The 22,738-nt window shown below is 43.1% G+C and overlaps 1 protein-coding gene across 1 annotated transcript in view; it reads right to left on the bottom strand.

The window, feature by feature from the left end:
- The window catches only part of LOC147725807 (uncharacterized), a 724,833-nt gene that overhangs the window by 357,342 nt on the left and 344,753 nt on the right, over nt 1-22,738 (bottom strand). Inside the window, exon 4 of the mRNA XM_086962786.1 lies at nt 16,666-22,112. Within this exon, the coding sequence (XP_086818912.1) occupies nt 16,666-22,112 (5,447 nt within the window). The remainder of the gene's footprint in view (nt 1-16,665; nt 22,113-22,738) is intronic.

Here is a 22,738-nt window from a genome sequence, read left to right as displayed (position 1 = left end):
GAGGCCATCACTTCACATAATCAGTACAGATTAGTCGTGAAGGCTGTAAATGCACACAATCAGTACAGATTAGTAGTGAAAGCCATCAGTACACCCAATCAGTACAGATTACTAGTGAAGGCCATCAGTGCAGACTGTCAGTGCGTATTAGTGGTGAAGGCCATCAGTGCACACAATCAGTACAGATTACTAGTGGGGGCCATCAGTGTAGACTAGCAGTACAGATTAGTAGTGAAGCCCATCAGTGCACACAATCAGCACAGATTAGTAGTGAAGGCCATCAGTGAAGACACTCAGTGCACATTACTAGTGAAGGCCATCAGTGGACACAATCAGTACAGATTACTAGTGAAGGCCATCAGTGCACACGATCAGTACAGATTGCTAGTGAAGGCCATCAGTGCACACAATCAGTACAGATTACTAGTGAAGGCTATCAGTGTAGACTATCAGTACAGATTAGTAGTGAAGGCCATCAGTGCACACAATCAGAACAGATTAGTTGTGAAGGCCATCAGTACACAAAATCAGTACAGATTACTACTGAAGGACAACAGTACAGACTATCAGTGCAGGTTAGTACTGAAGGCCATCAGTGCACACAATCAGTACAGATTACTAGTGAGGGCCATCAGTGTAGATAATCAGTACAGATTAGTAGTGAAGGTCATCAGTGAAGAATATCAGTACAGATAATTAGAGTAGGCTATCAGTGCAGACTGTCAGTACTGATTAGTATTGAAGGCCATCAGTGAAGACTATCAGTGCAGGTTAGTAGTGAAGGCCCTCAGTGCCCACAATCAGCACAGATTAGTAGTGAAGGCCATCAGTGCACACCATCAGTACAGATTAGTAGTGAAGGCCATCAGTGCACACAATCAGTACAGATTAGTAGTGAAGGCCATCAGTGCACACAATAAGAACAGATTAGTAGTGAAGGCCATCAGTGCACACAATCAGTACAGAATAGCAATGAAGGCCCTCGGTGCACACAATCAGTACAGATTAGTAGTGAAGGCCATCAGTGCACACAATCAGTACAGATTACTAGTGAGGGCCATCAGTCTAGACAATCAGTACAGATCAGTAGTGAAGGCCATCAGTGAAGACTATCAGTCCAGGTAACTAGTGAAGGCCATCAGTGCAGACTATCAATACAGATTAGTATTGAAGACCATCAGTGCACACAATCAGCACAGATTAGTAGTGAAGGCCATCATTGCACACAATCCGTACATGTTAGTAGTGAAGCCCATCAGTGCACACAATCTGTGCAGATTAGCAATGGAGGCCATCAGTGCACACAATCAGTACAGATTAATAGTGTAGGCCATCAGTGCACACACTCAGTACAGATCACTAGCGAAGGCCATCAGTGTAGACTATCAGAATATATTAGTAGTGAAGGCCAGCAGTGAAGATTATCAGTGCAGGTTAGTAGTGAAGGCCATCAGTGGACACAATCAGTACAGCTTACTAGTGAAGGCCATCCGTGCAGACAATCAGTGCAAATTAGTAGTTAAGGCCATCAGTGCACACAATCAGTACAGATTAGTAGTGAAGGCCATCAATGCCGACTATCAGTACAGATTAGTAGAGAAGGCCATCAGTGTAGACTATCAGTACAGTTTAGTAGTGAAGGCCATCAGTGAAGACTATCAGTGCAGGTTAGTAGTGAAGGCCCTCAGTGCACACAATCAGCACAGAATGGTAGTGAAGGCCATCAGTGCACACAATAAGTACAGATTAGTAGTGAAGGCCATCAGTGCACACAATCAGCACAGATTAGTAGTGAAGGACATCAGTGCACACAATCAGTACAGATTATTAGTGAAGGCCATTAGTGCACACGATCAGTACAGATAAGTTAAGAATGCCATCAGTGCACACAATCAGCACAGATTAGTAGTGAAGTCCATCAGTGCACACAATCAGTACATATTAGTAGTGAAGGCCATCAGTGCAGACTATCAGTACAGATTAGTAGAGAAGGCCATCAGTGCACACAATCAGTACAGATTAGTAGAGAAGGCCATCAGTGAAGGCAATCTGTGCAGGTTAGTAGTGAAGGCCCTCAGTGCACACAATCAGCACAGATTAGTAGTGAAGACCATCAGTGCACACAATAAGTACAGATTAGCAGTGAAGGCCATCAGTGCACACAATCAGTATAGATTAGTAGTGAATGCCATCAGTGCACACAATCAGTACCGATTAGTAGTGAAGGCGATCAGTGCAGACTATCAGTACAGATTAGCAATGAAGGCCATCAGTGCACACAATCAGTACAGATTAGTAGTGAAGGCCATCAGTGAAGACACTCAGTGCAAGTTACTAGTGAAGGCCATCAGTGGACACAATCAGTACAGATTACTAGTGAAGGCCATCAGTGCACACGATCATTACATATTAGCAGTGAAGGCCATCAGTACAGACTATCAGTACAGATTAGTAGTGAAGGCTATCAGTGTACACAATCAGTACAGATTAGTAGTGAAGGCCATCAGTGCACACATTCAGTACAGATTACTAGTGAAGGCCATCAGTGAAGACACTCAGTGCAAGTTACTAGTGAAGGCCATCAGTGGACACAATCAGTACAGATTACTAGTGAAGGCCATCAGTGCACACAATCATTACATATTAGCAGTGAAGGCCATCAGTACAGACTATCAGTGCAGGTTAGTAGTGAAGGCCATCAGTGCACACAATCAGTACAGATTAGTAGTGAAGGCCATCAGTGGACACAATCAGTACAGATTACTAGTGAAGTCATCAGTGCACACAATCAGCACAGATTAGAAGTGAAGGTTATAAGTGCACACAATCAGTACAGATTACTAGTGAAGGCCATCAGTGTAGACTATCAGTACAGATTAGTAGTGAAGGCCATCAGTGCACACAATCAGTACAGATTAGTAGTGAAGGCCATCAGTGCACACAATCAGTACAGATTAGTAGTGAAGGCCATCAGTGCACACAATCAGTACCTATAAGTCGTGAAGGCCATCAGGGGACACAATCAGTACAGATTACTAGTGAAGCCATCAGTGCACACAATCAGCACAGATTAGTAGTGAAGGTTATAAGTGCACACAATCAGTACAGATTACTAGTGAAGGCCATCAGTGTAGATTATCAGTACAGATTAGTAGTGAAGGCCATCAGTGAAGACTATCAGTACAGGTTAGTAGTTAAGGCCATCAGTGGACACAATCAGTACAGATTATTAGTGAAGGCCATCAGTGCACACAATCAGTACAGATTAGTAGTGAAGGCCATCAGTGCACACAATCAATACAGATTAGTAGTGAAGCCATCAGTGCACACAATCAGCACGGATTAGTAGTGAAGGTTATAAGTGCACACAATCAGTACAGATTACTAGTGAAGGCCATCAGTGTAGATTATCAGTACAGATTAGTAGTGAAGGCCATCAGTGAAGACTATCAGTACAGGTTAGTAGTTAAGGCCATCAGTGGACACAATCAGTACAGATTATTAGTGAAGGCCATCAGTGCACACAATCAGTACAGATTAGTAGTGAAGGCCATCAGTGTACACAATCAGTACAAATTAGTTATGAAGGCCATCAGTGCACACAATCAGTACAGATTAGTAGTGAAGGCCATCAGTGCACACAATCAGTACAGATTAGTAGTGAAGGCCATCAGTGCAGACTATCAGTACAGATTAGCAGAGAAGGCCATCAGTGCACACAGTCAGTACAGATTAGCAATGAAGGCCTTCAGTGCACAAAATCAGTATAGATTAGTAGTGAAGGCCATCAGTGTATACAGATTAGTAGTGAAGGCCATCAGTACACACAATCAGTACAGATAAGTAGTGAAGGCCATCAGTGCACACAATCAGTACTGATTACTAGTGAAGGCCATCAGTGTAGACTATCAGTACAGTTTAGTATTGAAGGCCATCAGTGAAGACTATCAGTGCAGGTTAGTAGTGAAGGCCACCAGTACACACAATCAGTACAGATGAGCAATGAAGGCCATCAGTGTAGACTATCAGTACAGATTAGTATTGAAGGTCATCAGTGCACACAATCAGTACAGATTACTAGTGAAGGCCATCAGCGCACACAATCAGCACAGATAAGTAGTGAAGGCCATCAGTGCACACAATCAGTACTGATTACTAGTGAAGGCCATCAGTGTAGACTATCAGTACAGTTTAGTAGTAAAGGCCATCAGTGAAGACTATCAGTGCAGGTTAGTAGTGAAGGCCACCAGTACACACAATTAGTACAGATGAGCAATGAAGGCCATCAGTGTAGACTATCAGTACAGATTAGTAGTGAAGGTCATCAGTGCACACAATCAGTACAGATTACTAGTGAAGGCCATCAGTGTAGACTATCAGTACAGATTAGTAGGGAAGGCCATCAGTGAAGACTATCAGTGCAGGTTAGTAGTGGAGGCCCTCAGTGCACACAATCAGCACAGATTAGTAGTGAAGGCCATTAGTGCATACAATCAGTACAGATTAGTAGTGAAGGCCATCAGTGCACACAATCACTACAGATTAGTAGTGAAGGCCATCAGTGCACACAATCAGTACAGATTAGTAGTGTACTAGTGAAGGCCATCAGTGCATACTATAAACACATATTACTAGTGAAGGCCATCAGTGCATACACTCAGCACAGATTAGTAGTGAAAGCCATCAGTGAAAGCTATCAGTGCAGGTTAGTAGTGAAGGCCCTCAGTGCACACAATCAGCACAGATTAGTAGTGAAGGCCATTAGTGCATACAATCAGTACAGATTAGTAGTGAAGGCCATCAGTGCACACAATCACTACAGATTAGTAGTGAAGGCCATCAGTGCACACAATCAGTACAGATTAGTAGTGTACTAGTGAAGGCCATCAGTGCATACTATAAACACATATTACTAGTGAAGGCCATCAGTGCATACACTCAGCACAGATTAGTAGTGAAAGCCATCAGTGAAAGCTATCAGTGCAGGTTAGTAGTGAAGGCCATCAGTGGGCACAATCAGTACAGATTGCTAGCGAAGGCCATCAGTGCACACAATCAGCACAGATTAGTAGTTGCAGGCCATCACTTCACACAATCAGAACAGATTACTACTGAAGGACATCAGTGCACACGATCAGTACATATTAGCAGTGAAGGCCATCAGTTCAGACTATCAGTACAGATTAGTAGTGAAGGCCATGAGTGTACACAATCAGTACAGATTAGTAGTGAAGGCCATCAGTGCACACAATCAGTACAGATTACTAGTGAAGGCCATCATGGCAGACTGTCAGTGCATATTAGTGGTGAAGGCCATCAGTGCACACAATCAGTACAGTTTACTAGTGAGGGCCATCAGTGTAGACTAGCAGTACAGATTAGTAGTGAAGGCCATCAGTGCACACAATCAGCACAGATTATTAGTGAAGGACACCAGTGAACACAATCAGTACAGATTACTAGTGTACTAGTGAGGGCCATCAGTGTAGACTAGCAGTACAGATTAATAGTGAAGGCCATCAGTGCACCCAATCAGCACAGATTAGTAGTGAAGGACATCAGTGCACACAATCAGTACAGATTAGTAGTGAAGGCCATCAGTGCACACGATCAGTACAGATTAGTAGTGAAGGCCATCAGTGCACACAATAAGTACAGATTAGTAGTGAAGGCCATCAGTGCAGACTAACAGAACAGATTAGTAGAGAAGGCCATCAGTGCATACAATCAGTACAGATTAGTAGTGAAGGCCATCAGTGAAGACTATCAGTGCAGGTTAGTAGTGAAGGCCATCAGTGCACACAATCAGCACAGATTAGTAGTGGAGGCCATCACTTCACATAATCAGTACAGATTAGTCGTTAAGGCTGTAAATGCACACAATCAGTACAGATTAGTAGTGAAAGCCATCAGTGCACCCAATCAGTACAGATTACTAGTGAAGGCCATCAGTGCAGACTGTCAGTGCGTATTAGTGGTGAAGGCCATCAGTGCACACAATCAGTACAAATTACTAGTGAGGGCCATCAGTGTAGACTAGCAGTACAGATTAGTAGTGAAAGCCATCAGTGCAAACAATCAGCACAGATTAGTAGTGAAGGCCATCAGTGCAGAATATCAGTACAGATTAGAAGAGAAGGCCATCAGTGCACACAATGATTACAGATGAGCAATGAAGGCCATCAGTGCACCCAATCAGTACAGATTAGTAGTGAAGGACATCAGTGTACACAATCAGTACATATTAGTAGTGAAGGTTATCAGTGCACACAATCAGTACAGATTAGTAGTGAAGGCCATCAGTGCAGAATATCAGTACAGATTAGTAGAGAAGGCCATCAGTGCACACAATCAGTACAGATGAGCAATGAAGGCCATCAGTGCACACAATCAGTACAGATTAGTAGTGAAAGCCATCAGTGCACACAATCAGTTCAGATTAGTAGTGAAGGCCATCAGTGCAGACAATCAGTACAGCTTAGTAGTGAAGGCCATCAGTGTAGACTATCAGAACTGGTTACTAATGAAGGCCATTGGTGTAGACTATCAGTACAGTTTAGTAGTGAAGGCCATCAGTGAAGACTATCAGTGCAGGTTAGTAGTGAAGGCCCTCAGTGCACACAATCAGCACAGAATGGTAGTGAAGGCCATCAGTGCACACAATAAGTACAGATTAGTAGTGAAGGCCATCAGTGCACACAATCAGCACAGATTAGTAGTGAAGGACATCAGTGCACACAATCAGTACAGATTATTAGTGAAGGCCATTAGTGCACACGATCAGTACAGATAAGTTAAGAATGCCATCAGTGCACACAATCAGCACAGATTAGTAGTGAAGTCCATCAGTGCACACAATCAGTACATATTAGTAGTGAAGGCCATCAGTGCAGACTATCAGTACAGATTAGTAGAGAAGGCCATCAGTGCACACAATCAGTACAGATTAGTAGAGAAGGCCATCAGTGAAGGCAATCTGTGCAGGTTAGTAGTGAAGGCCCTCAGTGCACACAATCAGCACAGATTAGTAGTGAAGACCATCAGTGCACACAATAAGTACAGATTAGCAGTGAAGGCCATCAGTGCACACAATCAGTATAGATTAGTAGTGAATGCCATCAGTGCACACAATCAGTACCGATTAGTAGTGAAGGCGATCAGTGCAGACTATCAGTACAGATTAGCAATGAAGGCCATCAGTGCACACAATCAGTACAGATTAGTAGTGAAGGCCATCAGTGAAGACACTCAGTGCAAGTTACTAGTGAAGGCCATCAGTGGACACAATCAGTACAGATTACTAGTGAAGGCCATCAGTGCACACGATCATTACATATTAGCAGTGAAGGCCATCAGTACAGACTATCAGTACAGATTAGTAGTGAAGGCTATCAGTGTACACAATCAGTACAGATTAGTAGTGAAGGCCATCAGTGCACACATTCAGTACAGATTACTAGTGAAGGCCATCAGTGAAGACACTCAGTGCAAGTTACTAGTGAAGGCCATCAGTGGACACAATCAGTACAGATTACTAGTGAAGGCCATCAGTGCACACAATCATTACATATTAGCAGTGAAGGCCATCAGTACAGACTATCAGTGCAGGTTAGTAGTGAAGGCCATCAGTGCACACAATCAGTACAGATTAGTAGTGAAGGCCATCAGTGGACACAATCAGTACAGATTACTAGTGAAGTCATCAGTGCACACAATCAGCACAGATTAGAAGTGAAGGTTATAAGTGCACACAATCAGTACAGATTACTAGTGAAGGCCATCAGTGTAGACTATCAGTACAGATTAGTAGTGAAGGCCATCAGTGCACACAATCAGTACAGATTAGTAGTGAAGGCCATCAGTGCACACAATCAGTACAGATTAGTAGTGAAGGCCATCAGTGCACACAATCAGTACCTATAAGTCGTGAAGGCCATCAGGGGACACAATCAGTACAGATTACTAGTGAAGCCATCAGTGCACACAATCAGCACAGATTAGTAGTGAAGGTTATAAGTGCACACAATCAGTACAGATTACTAGTGAAGGCCATCAGTGTAGATTATCAGTACAGATTAGTAGTGAAGGCCATCAGTGAAGACTATCAGTACAGGTTAGTAGTTAAGGCCATCAGTGGACACAATCAGTACAGATTATTAGTGAAGGCCATCAGTGCACACAATCAGTACAGATTAGTAGTGAAGGCCATCAGTGCACACAATCAATACAGATTAGTAGTGAAGCCATCAGTGCACACAATCAGCACGGATTAGTAGTGAAGGTTATAAGTGCACACAATCAGTACAGATTACTAGTGAAGGCCATCAGTGTAGATTATCAGTACAGATTAGTAGTGAAGGCCATCAGTGAAGACTATCAGTACAGGTTAGTAGTTAAGGCCATCAGTGGACACAATCAGTACAGATTATTAGTGAAGGCCATCAGTGCACACAATCAGTACAGATTAGTAGTGAAGGCCATCAGTGTACACAATCAGTACAAATTAGTTATGAAGGCCATCAGTGCACACAATCAGTACAGATTAGTAGTGAAGGCCATCAGTGCACACAATCAGTACAGATTAGTAGTGAAGGCCATCAGTGCAGACTATCAGTACAGATTAGCAGAGAAGGCCATCAGTGCACACAGTCAGTACAGATTAGCAATGAAGGCCTTCAGTGCACAAAATCAGTATAGATTAGTAGTGAAGGCCATCAGTGTATACAGATTAGTAGTGAAGGCCATCAGTACACACAATCAGTACAGATAAGTAGTGAAGGCCATCAGTGCACACAATCAGTACTGATTACTAGTGAAGGCCATCAGTGTAGACTATCAGTACAGTTTAGTATTGAAGGCCATCAGTGAAGACTATCAGTGCAGGTTAGTAGTGAAGGCCACCAGTACACACAATCAGTACAGATGAGCAATGAAGGCCATCAGTGTAGACTATCAGTACAGATTAGTATTGAAGGTCATCAGTGCACACAATCAGTACAGATTACTAGTGAAGGCCATCAGCGCACACAATCAGCACAGATAAGTAGTGAAGGCCATCAGTGCACACAATCAGTACTGATTACTAGTGAAGGCCATCAGTGTAGACTATCAGTACAGTTTAGTAGTGAAGGCCATCAGTGAAGACTATCAGTGCAGGTTAGTAGTGAAGGCCACCAGTACACACAATTAGTACAGATGAGCAATGAAGGCCATCAGTGTAGACTATCAGTACAGATTAGTAGTGAAGGTCATCAGTGCACACAATCAGTACAGATTACTAGTGAAGGCCATCAGTGTAGACTATCAGTACAGATTAGTAGGGAAGGCCATCAGTGAAGACTATCAGTGCAGGTTAGTAGTGGAGGCCCTCAGTGCACACAATCAGCACAGATTAGTAGTGAAGGCCATTAGTGCATACAATCAGTACAGATTAGTAGTGAAGGCCATCAGTGCACACAATCACTACAGATTAGTAGTGAAGGCCATCAGTGCACACAATCAGTACAGATTAGTAGTGTACTAGTGAAGGCCATCAGTGCATACTATAAACACATATTACTAGTGAAGGCCATCAGTGCATACACTCAGCACAGATTAGTAGTGAAAGCCATCAGTGAAAGCTATCAGTGCAGGTTAGTAGTGAAGGCCCTCAGTGCACACAATCAGCACAGATTAGTAGTGAAGGCCATTAGTGCATACAATCAGTACAGATTAGTAGTGAAGGCCATCAGTGCACACAATCACTACAGATTAGTAGTGAAGGCCATCAGTGCACACAATCAGTACAGATTAGTAGTGTACTAGTGAAGGCCATCAGTGCATACTATAAACACATATTACTAGTGAAGGCCATCAGTGCATACACTCAGCACAGATTAGTAGTGAAAGCCATCAGTGAAAGCTATCAGTGCAGGTTAGTAGTGAAGGCCATCAGTGGGCACAATCAGTACAGATTGCTAGCGAAGGCCATCAGTGCACACAATCAGCACAGATTAGTAGTTGCAGGCCATCACTTCACACAATCAGAACAGATTACTACTGAAGGACATCAGTGCACACGATCAGTACATATTAGCAGTGAAGGCCATCAGTTCAGACTATCAGTACAGATTAGTAGTGAAGGCCATGAGTGTACACAATCAGTACAGATTAGTAGTGAAGGCCATCAGTGCACACAATCAGTACAGATTACTAGTGAAGGCCATCATGGCAGACTGTCAGTGCATATTAGTGGTGAAGGCCATCAGTGCACACAATCAGTACAGTTTACTAGTGAGGGCCATCAGTGTAGACTAGCAGTACAGATTAGTAGTGAAGGCCATCAGTGCACACAATCAGCACAGATTATTAGTGAAGGACACCAGTGAACACAATCAGTACAGATTACTAGTGTACTAGTGAGGGCCATCAGTGTAGACTAGCAGTACAGATTAATAGTGAAGGCCATCAGTGCACCCAATCAGCACAGATTAGTAGTGAAGGACATCAGTGCACACAATCAGTACAGATTAGTAGTGAAGGCCATCAGTGCACACGATCAGTACAGATTAGTAGTGAAGGCCATCAGTGCACACAATAAGTACAGATTAGTAGTGAAGGCCATCAGTGCAGACTAACAGAACAGATTAGTAGAGAAGGCCATCAGTGCATACAATCAGTACAGATTAGTAGTGAAGGCCATCAGTGAAGACTATCAGTGCAGGTTAGTAGTGAAGGCCATCAGTGCACACAATCAGCACAGATTAGTAGTGGAGGCCATCACTTCACATAATCAGTACAGATTAGTCGTTAAGGCTGTAAATGCACACAATCAGTACAGATTAGTAGTGAAAGCCATCAGTGCACCCAATCAGTACAGATTACTAGTGAAGGCCATCAGTGCAGACTGTCAGTGCGTATTAGTGGTGAAGGCCATCAGTGCACACAATCAGTACAAATTACTAGTGAGGGCCATCAGTGTAGACTAGCAGTACAGATTAGTAGTGAAAGCCATCAGTGCAAACAATCAGCACAGATTAGTAGTGAAGGCCATCAGTGCAGAATATCAGTACAGATTAGAAGAGAAGGCCATCAGTGCACACAATGATTACAGACGAGCAATGAAGGCCATCAGTGCACCCAATCAGTACAGATTAGTAGTGAAGGACATCAGTGTACACAATCAGTACATATTAGTAGTGAAGGTTATCAGTGCACACAATCAGTACAGATTAGTAGTGAAGGCCATCAGTGCAGAATATCAGTACAGATTAGTAGAGAAGGCCATCAGTGCACACAATCAGTACAGATGAGCAATGAAGGCCATCAGTGCACACAATCAGTACAGATTAGTAGTGAAAGCCATCAGTGCACACAATCAGTTCAGATTAGTAGTGAAGGCCATCAGTGCAGACAATCAGTACAGCTTAGTAGTGAAGGCCATCAGTGTAGACTATCAGAACTGGTTACTAATGAAGGCCATTGGTGTAGACTATCAGTACAGTTTAGTAGTGAAGGCCATCAGTGAAGACTATCAGTGCAGGTTAGTAGTGGAGGCCATCACTTCACACAATCAGTACAAATTAGTCGTGAAGGCTGTAAGTGCACACAATCAGTACAGATTAGTAGTGAAGGCCATCAGTGCACACAATCAGCACGGATTAGTAGTGAAGGAAATCAGTGCACACAATCAGTACAGATAAGTAGTGAAGGCCAACAGTGCACACAATCAGTACAGAGTAGTAGTGAAGGCCATCAGTGCACATAATCAGTACAGATTAGTAGTGAAGGTCATCAGTGTAGACTATCAGTACAGATTACTAATGAAGGCCATCAATGTAGACTATCAGTGCAGTTTAGTAGTGAAGGCCATCGGTGAAGACTATCAGTGTAGGTTAGTAGTGAAGGCCATCAGTGCACATAATCAGCACAGATTAGTAGTGGAGGCCATCACTTCACATAATCAGTACAGATTAGTCGTGAAGGCCATCAGTGCACACAATCAGTACAGATTGAAAGTGAAGGCCGTCAGTGCACACAATCAGTACAGATTAGTAGTGAAGGCCATCAGTGCACACAATCAGTACAGATTACTAGTGAAGGCCATTTTAGAAGACTATCAGTGCAGGTTAGTAGTGAAGGCCCTCAGTGCACATAATCAGCACAGATTAGTAGTGAAGGCCATCAGTGCACACAATCAGTACAGATTAGTAGTGAAGGCCATCAGTGCACAAAATCAGAACAGATTAGTAGTGAAAGCCATCAGTGCACAGAATCAGTACAGATTAGTAGTGAAGGTCACCAGTGCAGACAATCAGTACAGATTAGTAGAGAAGTCCATCAGTGTAGACTATCGGTACGGATTACTAATGAAGGCCATCAGTGTAGACTATCAATACAGTTTAGTAGAGAAGGCCATCAGTGAAGACTATCAGTGCAGGTTAGTAGTGAAGGCCATCAGTGCACACAATCAGCACAGATTAGTAGTGGGGGCCATCACTTCACACAATCAGTACAAATTAGTCGTGAAGGCTGTAAGTGCACACAATCAGTACAAATTAGTAGTGAAGGCCATCAGTGCACACAATCAGTACAGATTACTAGTGAAGGCCATCAGTGCAGACTATCATTACAGATTAGTAGAGAAGGCCATCAGTGCACACAATCAGTACGGATGAGCAATGAAGGTCATCAGTGCACACAATCAGTACAGATTAGTAGTGAAGGCCATCAGTACAGACAATCAGTACAGATTACTAGTGAAGGCCATCAGTGCATACAATCAGCACAGATTAGTTGGGAAAGCCATCAGTGAAGACTATCAGTGCAGGTCAGCAGTGAAGTCCATCAGTGGACACAATCAGTACAGATTACTAGTGAAGGCCATCAGTGCACACAATCAGTACAGATAAGTAGTGTAGGCCATCAGTGCACACATTCAGTACAGATTACTAGTGAAGACCATCAGTGTAGACAATCAGTACAGTTTAGTAGTGAAGGCTATCAGTGAAGACTATCAGTGCAGGTTAGTAGTGAAGGCCACCAGTACACACAATCAGCACAGATTAGTAGTGAAGGCCATCAGTGCGCACAATCAGTAGAGATTAGTAGTGAAGGCCATAAGTGCAGACTAGCAGTACAGATTAGTAGTGAAGGCCATGAGTGCACACAATCAGTACTGATTAGTAGTGAAGGCCATCAGTGCAGACTATCAGTAGAGATTACTAGTGAAGGCCATCAGTGTAGAATATCTGTACAGATTAGTAGTGAAGGCCATCAGTGCATACTATCAACAGAGATTACTAGTGAAGGCCATCATTGCATACAATCAGCACAATATTAGTAGTGAAGGCCATCAGTGGACACAATCAGTACAGATTACTAGTGAAGGACATCAGTGCACATAATCAGTACAGATTAGTAGTGAAGGCCATCAGTGCACACAATCAGGACATATTAGTATTGAAGGCCATCTTTGCAGACTATCAGTACAGATTAGCAGTGAAGGCCATCAGTGCACAAAATCAGTACAGATTACTAGTGAAGGCCATCAGTGCCGACATTCAGTGCAGATTAGTAGTAAAGGCCATCAGAGCACACAATCAGTACAGATTAGTAGTTAAGGCCATCAGTGCACACAATCAGGACATATTAGTATTGAAGGCCATCTTTGCAGACTATCAGTACAGATTAGCAGTGAAGGCCATCAGTGCACAAAATCAGTACAGATTACTAGTGAAGGCCATCAGTGCCCACATTCAGTGCAGATTAGTAGTAAAGGCCATCAGAGCACACAATCAGTACAGATTAGTAGTTAAGGCCATCAGTGCACACAATCAGTACAGATTAGTAGTGAAAGCCATCAGTGCAGACCATCAGTGCAAGTTATGAGTGACAGACATCAGTGCACACAATCAGTACAGATTAGTTGTGAAGGCCATAAGTGCACACAATCAGTATAGATTAGTAGTGAAGGCCATCAGTGCACACAATCAGGACATATTAGTATTGAAGGCCATCTTTGCAGACTATCAGTACAGATTAGCAGTGAAGGCCATCAGTGCACACAATCAGTACAGATTAGTAGTTAAAGCCATCAGTGCACACAATCAGTACATATTAGTAGTAAAAGCCATCAGTGCAGACCATCAGTGCAAGTTATGAGTGACAGACATCAGTGCACACAATCAGTACAGATTAGTTGTGAAGGCCATAAGTGCACACAATCAGTACAGATTAGTAGTGAAGGCCATCATTGCACACAATCAGTATAGATTACTAGTGAAGGCCATCAGTGCAGACTGTCAGTACAGATTAGTAGTGAAGGATATCAGTGAAGACTATCAGTGCAGGTTAGTAGTGAAGGCCTTCATTGTACACAATCAGCACAGATTAGTAGTGAAGGTCATCAGTGCACACAATCAGTACAGATTGGTAGTGAAGGCCATCAGTGCACACAATCAGTATAGATTACTAGTGAAGGCCATCAGTGCAGACTGTCAGTACAGATTAGTAGTGAAGGATATCAGTGAAGACTATCAGTGCAGGTTAGTAGTGAAGGCCTTCATTGTACACAATCAGCACAGATTAGTAGTGAAGGTCATCAGTGCACACAATCAGTACAGATTGGTAGTGAAGGCCATCAGTGCACACAATCAGTACAGATTAGTAGTGAAGGCCATCAGTGCATACAATCAGTACTGATTAGTAGTGAAGGCCATCAGTGCAGACTATCAGTACAGATTAGTAGAGAAGGCCATCAGTGCACACAATCAGTACAGATGAGCAATTAAGGCCATCAGTGCACACAATCAGTACAGATTAGTAGTGAAGACCATCAGAGCACATAATCAGTACAGATTAGTAGTGAAGGCCATCAGTGCACACAATCAGTATAGATTACTAGTGAAGGCCATCAGTGCAGACTGTCAGTACAGATTAGTAGTGAAGGATATCAGTGAAGACTATCAGTGCAGGTTAGTAGTGAAGGCCTTCATTGCACACAATCAGCACAGATTAGTAGTAAAGGCCATCAGTGCACACAATCAGTACAGATTGGTAGGGAAGGCCATCAGTGCACACAATCAGTACAGATTAGTAGTGAAGGCCATCAGTGCACACAATCAGTACAGATTACTAGTGAAGGCCATCAGAGTAGACTATCAGTACAGATTAGTTGTGAAGGCCATCAGTGCATACTATCAGCACAGATTACTAGTGAAGGCCATCAGTGCATAAAATCAGCACAGATTAGTAGTGAAAGCCATCAGTGAAGACTGTCAGTGCAGGTTAGTAGTGAAGGCCATCAGTGGACACAATCAGTACAGATTACTAGTGAAGGACATCAGTGCACACAATCAGAACAGATTAGTAGTGAAGGCCATCAGTGAAGACTATCAGTGCAGATTAGTAGTGAATGCCATCAGTGCACACAATCAGTACAGATTACTAGTGAGGGCCATCAGTGCCCACACTCAGTGCAGATTAGTAGTGAAGGCCATCAGTGCACACAATCAGAACAGATTAGTAGTGAAGGCCATCAGTACACAAAATCAGTACAGATTAGTAGTGAAGGCCATCAGTGCAGACTATCAGTACAGATTAGAAGAGAAGGCCTTCAGTGCACACAATCAGTACAGATGAGCAATGAAGGCCATCAGTGCACACAATCAGTACAGATTAGTAGTGAAGGCCATCAGTGCAGACTGTCAGTATAGATTACTAGTGAAGGCCATCCGTGTAGACTGTCAGTACAGATTAGTAGTGAAGGCCATCAGTGAAGACTATCAGTGCAGGTTAGTAGTGAAGGCCTTCATTGCACACAATCAGCACATATTAGTAGTGAAGGCCATCAGTGCACACAATCAGTACAGATTTTTAGTGAAGGCCATCAGTGCACACAATCAGTACAGATTAGTAGTGAAGGCCATCAGTGCACACAATCAGTACTGATTAGTAGTGAAGGCCATCAGTGCAGACTATCTGTACAGATTAGTAGAGAAGGCCATCAGTGCGCACAATCAATACAGATGAGCGATTAAGCCCATCAGTGCACACAATCAGTACAGATTAGTAGTGAAGGCCATCAGAGCACACAATCAGTACAGATTACTAGTGAAGGCCTTCAGTGTAGACTATCAGTACAGATTAGTAGTGAAGGCCATCAGTGCATACTATCAGCACAGATTACTAGTGAAGGCCATCAGTGCATATAATCAGCACAGATTAGTAGTGAAAGCCATCAGTGAAGACTGTCAGTGCAGGTTAGTAGTGAAGGCCATCAGTGGACACAATCAGTACAGATTACTAGTGAAGGACATCAGTGCACACAATCAGTACAGATTAGAAGTGAAGGCCATCAGTGAAGACTATCATTGCAGATTAGTAGTGAAGGCCATCAGTGCACACAATCAGTACTGATTAGTAGTGAAGACCATCAGTGCACACAATCAGTACAGATTAGTAGTGAAAGCCATCAGTGCAGACAATCAGTGCAAGTTATGAGTGACATACATCAGTGCAGGCTATAAGTGATTCCTGGAGACTGCCCATCTTCTTCCCATCTGACATGAATTTGTTGGTCACTAATGACAGAGCGTGCATTTAAGCAAATTTACAATATTTAATTAATAATCAGCAGATATATCTATGAGTTGTTCTGTTAGCAATCATCAATTGCTGTCTTACCCTTCAGCTTTCTCCTTTACTTTCTGCAGCTGCAGGGTGATGACGCCGGCAGCGGAGTCTTTGCCCGGGTAGACCTCCGTGGAGATCTTCTTCTGATTCTCGTCCACCATGATGACCTTGATGCCTTTCCCCTTCATCAGGTCACTCTTGGTGAGGACGTTCAGGTCCAGCTCGGTCGCCGGGCAGCTTGTATCCTGCATTTTCTTCACATAATCATTGACTTCTTTCTGCTGAACTTCTGTTAATTTATTAGTTGCTCCCTCAAATGATGTCTTTTCCATATCATTGTGTTCTTGTTCAATGAAGAATCTCTCAGTCTTATTCCTTCCAAGAATATTGTCGACAATTTTACCTGCTTGCTCATTCACTGCTTTATGCAGAGGTTTACTCACCAACCCGTTTAGGCGGCTTGAAAGCAAATCAACAAAGTTATCATTGATCTTTTGGGATATCATATCCAATAGTTGATCTTTCATTTTCTCTACAGCTGGGAAGTTGCGGCGTCCATCATCCTTATAGTCGGCATCAGATTCTAGCTCATCGCATTCTTTGACTATGAAAGGAATGACTCGATTGTCAATCATGTCTTGAGTTGGGGCAGAACTTATCATCTGCACAAACTCCACAGTTTTTTTTCCGACTTCAACACTCAGCTTGATTCCTTTCTGGATGACTCCTTTTGCTTTGGCCTCGTTCATGATTTTCAGAATGCCATCTTTCATAGAGTCGAGATAAGCAAAGAACGTTTCCATGGTGCTGTAATCCTCAGCAATGTCATCGACAGCAGACCGGCAAATATCTTCCATTGCACTATTCATCATCTGTTTATGGGTGTCTCGAATCTGAAAAGTCTTTGGGTTTTCTGTTTTTAGGGCACCCTCGGGCACCCCATTGACCACTGTAAACTTTATAATTGTTTGTTTCAAAACTTGATTCTGCTTGATGGAGTTTGCTATCATGCCTTTAAAGGCTTTTACAAATATGTCCTTGAAGACACATTCGAGAGCTTCATCCATGCCATAATCTAATACTTGAATAACTCCTTGTTTGGCCATTTCTTGACCAGTGTACTTCACTGCCTGCACAAAGTTCTTCTTCATGGCAGAACTCGAGGCGAGGGTTTTAATGGATTGGGATAGAGTATTTTTGGAAATGGCAGAGGTGGCTGATGTTACTGATGTTTTAACGGAAGAAACTAGCGCTTTTCCGGAACGAATGATGTCATCGGCAAGAGATGCAAATGTTTTGGTTCCATTGAGTAGACCTTTTGTCACTTTCACAACAGCCTGTGCTGCCTTTTTAATGATGCTAAACCCTGCAGTTATAAGTGATAGCCCAATACTAATGGCCTTGGATATTGCCCATTCTGCCCAATCGAATGCCCCTTTTATCATCCCTTCGATCCCCGATATCATATCCGATACACCCTCAGAAATCACACCCATTCCGAACTGACTAGCCGTCCCACAGGTGAAAACACACACAAGAATCCCAGCGAGGACCTGCAAAGCTCCAATTATGAAGCAAACGAGAGCACTGATGCAGAATTCAGGCCTCTTCTCGACTTCAAACACAAAGGACAGGCCATAGTCATACAGCACATTCAGTTCATCGGTTGTTATAGGACTGTGATCAGTTGACAATGAGAAGACAGCTTGGTCCTTGGTAATAGCGTTGCTTTTGTTCTTTTGGAGCTCAGTTAGCTTTGCAATGGATTTATCGATGTAATCGATCCAGGACTTGAATAGACTCATGCGCGTCTGCATTTGTTTTGAGAAGTTGGGATCATCTCTTTTGTGAGGTTCAAACTTGGCTAAGCAGGACATCTGGCAGGAAACAGTGGTGTTTGTCACCTCAGATATATAGATTTCCATCATCTGCTTAGAATCTTTCAAGAGATCCAATGCCTTCTGCATGTAGCCTGCCTGTCCCAGATTGATTGTAATGTAGGCCTGATTGTAGAGTGAGACGGCACGGTATACCCGATCCGTCTTCTCTGCTTTCTGCCAGAATGATAGCGCCCCATAATCCGATCCTTTATTCTGAGTGTGTAGGTACATGCGATCCATAGCTTGTTTGATGAAGTCGTAGAAGTTATCAGATTCTCCTTGCAGGAGGCTGTCTGCTCTCTTCTGAATCACTTGGCTAAGGTCTCTTTTGAGCTCTTTGATGTCTTTGTGTTTATCTATGTCCTTTTCATGTAGTGTGAGCCAAAGAGCCCAGCTCTCCTTTAACGCATTGAGAGCTGGTCGGTAGTCTAGCTTTGTCTGAGAGTAATCAAAGGAGCCCCTGTCATTCGATGAATCAGAAGTCTTATAAATATCACGTTGTTCAGTCTTATTGTAATTCCCCTGAAAAACATTGAGATGTTCACAAAACTTCTGAAAGAGTTCTTCTCGCATTTGTAGTTCAAAGAGCTCCTCAGCCTCCATCTCTGCGATCTGCGTTTTCTGGTAGTCTGCTCTGAGTTGTCTCATCACCTCGATGGGTTGGTCCTGATAGGATGCTGACAGTTCATCATAGTTTAATATCATCTGGACCATGCCCGGGTTTCCTTTACGGGAGGTTCTGCCAAATATCTGCTTTTCTACCCTCATGTTTGTGGGAAAATGTGTGAGAATCACAAAGAGTCCCCCACATTTATTCACATCTTTAGTGACTTTAACATCTGTGCCTCTTCCACCGAGGTTTGTGGCAATTATAACATCTCCTGCATCAAAAATTCTTGTTTCAATATTGTCTTTATCACTTCTGGTATACAAACTTATTTTATCTGGCTTGGAAATAGCTTTTAATTCTATTAACTCTTTTTGAAGCTTTCCAGCTGTTTTCACATCTTCGCAGACAACTAATGCTGCTTGGCCCTTGCCCCACTGGCTTGGACTTGTGCGCTCCTTCACATGTTCACAGATACTTTTGATCCAGGGTTCATGGCCTCCTACGACCTGTAGAGTTGGTAGCTCAGTCCTCTTTGTATGGCGGTGAGTAGGCATAACATAGCAGGATACCTTGTAGTGCTTTTTAAGAAACTCTACCTCTGCTTCATCCCCTAGGGTCCCAGAGACCCCGAACATGCCTGTGCCGTTAGTGTATCGCTGAAAGAAATGGAAATTTGACATGAAGTTGGTGACATTGGACAGTGGTGAGATCGCCAGCTGGTGCTTCATCTCCAGGAACTGCTGTAAGCCGTCACCCCAGCGCTTGTTCTTCTCAAGGACACCCGTGGCTTTGAAGTCCACTGGGATGATGGAGTGGTATTCATAGATGGGCGAGGTGGACATCAAACGACTTGTGTCTGTGGATGATTCTATCATGTACTCTCGATCCTTCTCCATCACGATTGCCTTCATAGCATTTTCCACAAAGACCTTCATCCTATCCCGAGTATATTCCTTCAGGTAGGCTGGCAGGAGAATAAAGTTCTCATCCTTGTTCTCTTGTTTATCAGGTGGCTGATAGGTATCTGAGTACCTGATTCTTGATTCCAGTTCGGTGACCGCTCCTTCTATGAGACCCTTCTCGCTCATCACCACACAGGCACAGCCATGTTCCTGGAGAAGAATGCAAATTTTGTCATGATCAGATGTGGATTTATTGTCTGATGTAGAACTGATCTCAAATTCCGATGCTTTACCATCCTTTACCTCATAATATTCAAAAACAACCGCATCTTCAAGAACCTTCTGAAATATAGACAAGAGATCTCGCTGCTGAGCCGGCCCCAGTTTATCCATGAGTTCTTTGATTGCAGAGTCTTGTGGAGCTTGAGTGATTGGCTGATCAGACTCTACTAGGGTGGATTGAAGCTTCTTCACATCCTCTTCAGTAAAGAACCCCAGCTGCAGTCCCGGCATTAGAATGTCAAACGAGGAGAAATGCTTTGATGTCTTTGACCCCATGACAGCTGTAGCAGCAACTTTGTGAAAGTATTGTGTTCCTGTGGCCCAAAGAATGTCACCAGTTTTGGCCTCCTGGATGCGTTGGCAAGTGCACATCTTTGCCCAGATGGCTGCCAGCAGTTGTTCTAAGTGCCGCATTCCTGTTGCTGCATGAGAAAGGTATGTGACTTGGACGCCGCTGTCTAAGGTCATATAGTCCACTTCATCCACAATGGCTATGTCAAAGGTCCGACCTCCTCTGGTTTTATATTTTTCAAACTCTTGTTTTAGAATGTCAGCAGCAAAGTTTCCAACAGTGCCGTACATAATATCAGCTGCATACGCCTTTTTAATTGCCTTGTCAATTTCTCTTGAGTCAGTACATTCATCTAACCCTGGAGGTGGCACAACACTACAAGACACATCAAACATCTTGTAGAGTTTGATCCATTCTTCTTGATCTCGACGGGCAAGCACTGGTGAACTTGTGATAACATCAACCTTCTTCCCTCGGATGGCATGAATAAGGGCGAGCATGGCCACGATGGTAGATTTACCCTCTCCGGTAAAGATCTCCAAAAGACAACCATTGCATTCAGGGGCTTTAGACATGAGAAGAACTAATAGAGCTGCGAGCTGAGTCATGCGTGGAAAATATCCCTCAATCTTCTCTCCCGAGTTATTTGTAATAGTCGTGGTGTCCTGAACAGCCACACACAAACCAATCAACATTTTCACCAGTATCTCAATATCAGGATTTTCAAAGTCCATTGATCTGGTCATGGCTATACCTTCTTTCTTCATTGTTTCATCCAGATCTAGGGTTTTAAATGCTGGAAGCCGAGCTTCAACTTCACTCAGCACTTGGTCCAGGATAGAAAGAGCCTTTCCCGGATAATTGTTTTTTCTCATTTCTGCTATTATGGCTTTCAAATCTTTGTCCTTTTCATTTTTTACGTGTTGCTGCAGAAGCAGCAGAGGATCCTGGTCTTTCAAAGATACAATGGTCGTGTTTATATCAATCTGATACGTCTGTACAAGTCGGAGTATGCTCTCCACCTTCTCTTGTGAAATATTGCTCTCCTGCACGTTTAGAGTGAATCTAACAGCCTGGATGTGGGTCCAGACTCCACTAAATAAAATGTGCTCTAGAAAGTCTTGGCTGCTTCTGGAGAGATCAGAAAATACTTCTCTTGACAATTTCCCAGCTAAACTCTTGTTTGTTTTGTGGAGCATGTGCAGGATACACATAAGAAAGCAGTATTTGATGTCAAGCTCGTCTTTATACTGCTGAAGTTCAGTTGTATCTAGGTCACAATCTTTCAGTGTCACTTGTGCTGTTGCCAGAAGGAGACTCAGCTGTTCGGTCAGTGACATATTCTCCTCTAAGGCGTTATTCAAACTTCCATGACACCAGATGTTTAGGCCCATCGATTCGATGTTCCTGGCGATGAGATACTGCTGTAGGGTTTGCATCCTTTCTCCAATGTCCTTAGAAGCAGTACTTATATCTTCATTTATGTCATAATTAAGTAGGAGCTGGTTGAATTTCTCCACAACATGATTTTCCTAAAATAAAAAAGATCACAATATGTGTTAATTGCTCTTTCAGTGGGAATCTAGGATGACAACATAGACAGGAGAATCAGAGTAAAATCTATCTTCCACTTGGCCACTACTTTTGCTGGTACATGTTGGAATTATTTTTTTATGACAGTCCTGCAACAGGTAAAGGTGATTTATTAGTTCAGTTGTAACTGTCTACGTCTTGAGTCCCAGGGGCTCAGGTCTTACCGCACTTCTCTTTGGACACCATACCTTCCTGTTTCAGTCTTGATTCATCAAGGGTGAGAAGTGGTCAAGGAGGGCCAAGGGTTAACCTAGGAGGGGCTGCGCTATTAAAACTTGGATACAGTATGTCACAAAGTAATAACAGTAAATAAAGGTTATGGAAGCAACAGGTTGAACAAGAGCTAACCTATAGAGTTTCTTAGTGCATACATGTTCTAGCACTACAGGCGCATGAAAGCTATGATCCAAGGGCAATATTATCCTGTTGGCTGAAGACACAAGCCTTCAGCAACCTCCAGAATGACTTGGATCTCAATTGTGTACAATGGCCCGTGGTTTCTTGTGAGATTATGACCAGGTATATGGTTGCATAGTGTTGAATGTTCTGTGATATGTCTGCATGT

Source organism: Lissotriton vulgaris, chromosome 3_1, assembly GCF_964263255.1.
Source record: "Lissotriton vulgaris chromosome 3_1, aLisVul1.2, whole genome shotgun sequence".
NCBI classification, from domain to species: Eukaryota; Metazoa; Chordata; class Amphibia; order Caudata; family Salamandridae; genus Lissotriton; species Lissotriton vulgaris.
The sequence above is the reverse complement of the archived record's forward strand: the minus strand, read 5'-3'. Positions and strand labels throughout refer to the sequence as shown.